The sequence below is a fragment of the Haplochromis burtoni genome, unplaced genomic scaffold (genome assembly GCF_018398535.1).
Source record: "Haplochromis burtoni strain Fernald_Lab_line unplaced genomic scaffold, NCSU_Asbu1 Contig_7, whole genome shotgun sequence".
Lineage (NCBI taxonomy): Eukaryota > Metazoa > Chordata > Actinopteri > Cichliformes > Cichlidae > Haplochromis > Haplochromis burtoni.
In genome coordinates this window covers 2,395-7,254 of record NW_024582368.1, presented here as the reverse complement: position 1 = coordinate 7,254, position 4,860 = coordinate 2,395, and the positions used below count along the sequence as shown (strand labels likewise).

General features: G+C 39.4%; 1 protein-coding gene across 1 annotated transcript; it reads right to left on the bottom strand.

The window, feature by feature from the left end:
* Positions 1 to 1,511: 1,511 nt before the first annotated feature.
* LOC121815318 (ATP-binding cassette sub-family C member 2-like) lies at positions 1,512 to 3,819 on the bottom strand. Its single transcript, XM_042225736.1, has 4 exons — positions 3,745 to 3,819; positions 3,654 to 3,697; positions 3,246 to 3,440; positions 1,512 to 1,854 (listed from the first exon to the last, which is right to left on the bottom strand). Exons 1-4 carry the CDS (start codon positions 3,817 to 3,819, stop codon positions 1,725 to 1,727), a joined length of 444 nt encoding a protein of 147 aa, XP_042081670.1. The 3' UTR covers positions 1,512 to 1,724.
* Between the last annotated feature and the right edge of the window lie 1,041 nt (positions 3,820 to 4,860).

The window sequence follows — 4,860 nt, the reverse complement described above, 5'->3', positions numbered from 1 at the left end:
AACCCGTTTTGTATTAATTGATTTTTTCTTGACTTTAAGAACTAAAGACAAGTCATCTCTTAGTTCACTGAATGTATCAGAAGAGATCACATCACTACCATAGTGGTCAAATCAAGAGCATTTCTACATACATAATCATCAATACTGACTATGAATGTACAGTTCAAATTTTTTTTAGAACGGGGGAGGCGTTTATTTTAAATTGATTGTTCTTTGTGACTCTGCTCATGAGTCATGGATGTAAATGCAGCAAGCCCGTGTCTCCCTAAAACCTCGTGAGTCCGGCAAATGCTCCAACGCGCGCGTGAAGGGAAGGGCCTCAGTGTCTGCTGATTGCTCACACCTGTGGGTAATTTAGCCGGGGACTCATAAGGCCAGCGCACTCAACCTCTCTTTGCCAGATTCTCAGCTAACCCTAGTTAGTGCAGGCCACCACCGTGATGTCGCACTCGCTTTGTGAATTACATTGTCTCATCGTGTGTTTCTCTCATAGCCACACCAAGCTGCCAAACACTAATCTCTGCCGAAGAGCTCCAACCCGGACACTGGACCACCTGACAGTCCCACAGGCTGTTCACCCGAACCACCTGCCTGCCTCCCTGTCTCCACGCTAGGAATTTCAGACCACTCACCCCTCCACGTCACCACCGACCACCCACGGCAAGTACGCAGTACGAAGGAAGATTCAGAACGAACAGCTTATCCATATTTTTCCTGAACCATACCTGAATGTCTGTACTCTATTTACAGTGACTCTGACCCTTTCCCTGGACCCAGTGAGACTCTCCCTCCAGCCCAATCCCCGGAGCTGCTGCTTCCACTGACCAAGACCAGATTGCTTACTTAGCCCAGGCTGCTTAAGACCCCTTTGATTCAGTTGTGGCACTTCGCACTTGTTAACCTCACTTTCCAGTTTATGAACACTTACTGAGTAAATAAACATAGTCTCTAAAACTACTTACGTGCTGTTCGGCATCTTGCATTTGAGTCCTTTCACCTTTGAGGCGGCCTCGGCCGTGACAAAGTCATCGTTTTCAAGGATGAAATGATTGTACAGCATACATACTGAGTCACTTTAAAAAACAAGAATTGGGTGCACAGGATGAAATTATTTTGCATTTTCTCTAATCAAAACAGGGTCAAACATATAAATACGTGTCCACTAATATTTGGTCAAACGTCCCTTTGTAAGTTACACCTCAGGGTGACATTTTTGGTTGCTGTCAACAAGATTCTGGAGTAATTATGGCTGGATATTTGACCATCTTCTGGACAGAATTGGTAGAGTTTAAATGGGTGAGTTTCCTAGCATAGACCCGGTTTTAAGTGTAATCCACAAATTTTCAGTAAGGTTGAGGTTAGGGTTGGGAAGACCATTCCCGAAGCCTAATATTAGCCTGTTTTATCCATTCCAAAGCCAGTTTTAATAGATGGATGCAGAGGCCTGATGAACAGACTGATAACATTGTGTCAAAAAAAGAGTGTTATTTTTAATTAAAACCAGTTAAGCATGATTTCAGAAATAAATTTTATTTTTCACACATAAAATGTGTTACATATACAATATGTTTTCCCTATGTTTTTCCCTATAAATACAATACATATGTCAGTGTTTCTTTACATAAAAGTAAAATCCAGTCTTCACAATGTAAACCTACAAATAAAACACATACACAGAAAATTGTGGCCCTAAATCTTCCCTAAAAAAACAGTATAAGTAGAGATTATAAATTTGTGTTACTTTCTAATGTTATCCCAGCATCTTTTGCCATGGCATAGAAATGACCTTCATTTTCAAGCAGGTTGCTCGGCGAATCAAATTCCACTATTTTTCCAGCATCAAGCACCATTACCCTGTTGGGAAGAAGCACAGGATTTAATAGTAGCCCACTGAGAAATGTCCATACTGTGTGGCTTTGGTAGCCCCAGCTCAAAAGTGAAAACTGATGTGTAAATATTTGTGCTGTCTCTGTGAAAAGTTAACTCAGGGGAGATACAACAGACACTGGAGGGAAAGGGTACACTCATTATTCTAAGGAATCAAAGTTTAAAGGGTTACACAAATAGGGCCAATCTGTTGTACTGCTAGTTGTTCACTTTTATAATGTCCTGCTAAACTAGCAGAACTATCTAGCATATACCCATTTAAAGATTCATTGAATCCAAGTGAAGTTACTAGTGATGTAACTTCACTTGATGTAACACCAAAGTCTAAACCAAAACAGAACAGAAATGGAAAGCAAGACCTACAAATGCACAGTATCAGATATTCAGCTCAACATCTTAGCTAAAATAAAGTAACTTACAGTAAAGTAAGTTTAGGTTAAAGTCCAAGTGTTAAAACTACTAATGGAAAACAGAGAGTCAGTACCCCTTGGTCTAGACCAGGGGTGTCAAACTCAAATACACAGTGGGCCAAAACTCAAAACTGGAACAAAGTCGCGGGCTAACGTTAATATTTATTGAAAATATACAAAGTCGCGCTAACGTTAATATTTACTTGAAAATATTTATCTCCAGATATAAGAATGAATCTTTTCTTATGGACTCAAAACGTTTTGCTGAAAAACTGAATATGGAACAAGCAAAGCTTAATACTAAACAATATATATATTGTATAATACTCAAAGGTGTAAAGTGTGCATGTTAGTCCCTTTCCTTTTCAACCCACCTTATTAGCTGTATAATACCAGTAGGCCAGCTCTGATAGTAATTTGGTATGGCTTCGCGGGCCAAATGTAAGTAGGCTGCGGGCCAAATTTGGCCCGCAGGCCACAGTTTGACACCTATGGTCTAGATCATTTGGTCAAATATTACTCTCATGTATGATTAGGGGTGGGTTTTAAAAATCGATTTACTGATTCAAATAGATTTTATTTTGAATAATGCGATATCGATTCAGTAAATCCTGAAATGTTTTTTAATATAAATGTATTTTCCAGAAACACCAGCTTGAAGCTTACCAAACTATTTCAGCAATCGCCATACAGCTAAACTAGGGTAAATGGATTCCACGAAAAGATGTAAACACAAAGCAAGATCCGACGGCACGTACATGTACATGCTGTTGGGTGCTGAAAGCCGATATCTCATAGATTCTGAAACTACATGTTTTGTCACTCTCCGACCAAAATTCACTGAACCAGCAGCAAAACAAGACCAAATTTAAGCTTCATGTCAGAAAAACATCGTCATGAATTCCAAAAATTTCATCCAAAAATGTTAAGGGAAAAGGTATAACTCACCTAGAGCTGTCCATGATACTGTGCAGGCGGTGGGCGATGGTAAGGACTGTGCAGTCTGAGAACTCTTTGCGGATGGTGTTCTGAATCAGGTTGTCTGTCTCCAGGTCAACAGCTGCCGTGGCTTCATCCAGAATTAGGATACGTGACTTTCTCAGGAGAGCTCGAGCCAGACACAGCAGCTGCCTCTGCCCAACACTGGAAAGATTGTATTAAAGTATTGATATCTTAAGAGGGTTTTTTTGCAAAAGAAAAAAGTAAACCACAAATGACACTCATGTGTTCAAATAAAATTAGGGTTTATGTAAGTTTTGCAGAACATTACATAAGGTTTAGAATAACGAACTGTACAAAACTTATACTTATATATAACTTGTACCCAGAGGCCGTATTGTTAATTTTATTACCCACCTGAGGTTTTCTCCTCCCTCTGCCACTTTATGCTGTAATTTAAGCTCCAGCGCGAGGAGGCCGATATTGTTTAATTTTAGTTACCCAACACCTTGTGAGGTTCTTCCTCCCTTCTGTGCCTCAACCCATTTTTATGCTGCCCTATATCCTTGTCCTCGCACCGCATGACTACATAGCTCTTTATGAATGAGGAGAGCTTCATCTCTTCGTCTCTCATATATCTCACTACATGTACGAGGTACTCTGAAATTTGTTCAAAATGGAAATCCAGTGTTCAATCCTCAAAGTGCATACCCCTGTAGAGTATAACAAACTATTATGTAAATGAAATGCCAATTGGGATCTGTGCACACGGTGTATGTACTATATATAATATCAGACAATTTTGTTAGATACAATATTTATAGAAAGAAATTTAAATCAATCTTCTCTTTTGAAGACGAATGGTTAATTGTTCAGTAAATATATTCCTATGCTGTTCCTTCGTATTACCTGTGTAATATAAATTAAATTTGCTGCTCTCTCAAGTCATGCAAAGGCCCCCTGTGTTCCATTGTTGTAGCTGATTATGCTACATCGTCAATAGGGATGCGCTCCAATTCAGGCCCTGCTCTTCGACATAATTGCTAAAACCCCAGCCAATTGTTAAGACTTGATTTCCCAAGCTCTCCTGTGCGAAGCCGAGACAAATACCGTATCTGTGAATCAGTGTGACACGAAAAAAGCGACCATAAAGAGATCACTAAAATAACAGCTGCAAGTCAGTACTATTTGGATAGAAAATAATCTTCACCACAGTTGTTAATTTTCTTTCTGTAGAATGTATTAAAATTGTGATATCTTTTACATCATGGCCTCACTCCCCCGTATTTAACAGTATAGCAATAAATAATGCAATAATAAGCAAATATACTCAGTCTGTACTTAGTTTGTAAAAGATCTTAGACATTTCAGTAATGTTACAGAAAGAAGCAACATTTTTCAGAGGCAGCGGATATTTTACAGTGCTTATAGTCATCACTGCTATTGGCAGTAATTCCGTGATATATGTTATTGCAATGCAGACAGTCTTTACTCAGTTTTACTTTGACACCAATATTTCAACTTTGTCAGTGTTTGAGCTTACCCTAATCCATTGGGGACTCTGTTGTCCTATTGGGAGACTTCAGTGCACACGTGGGGAACAACAGGGGGACCTGGAGGGATG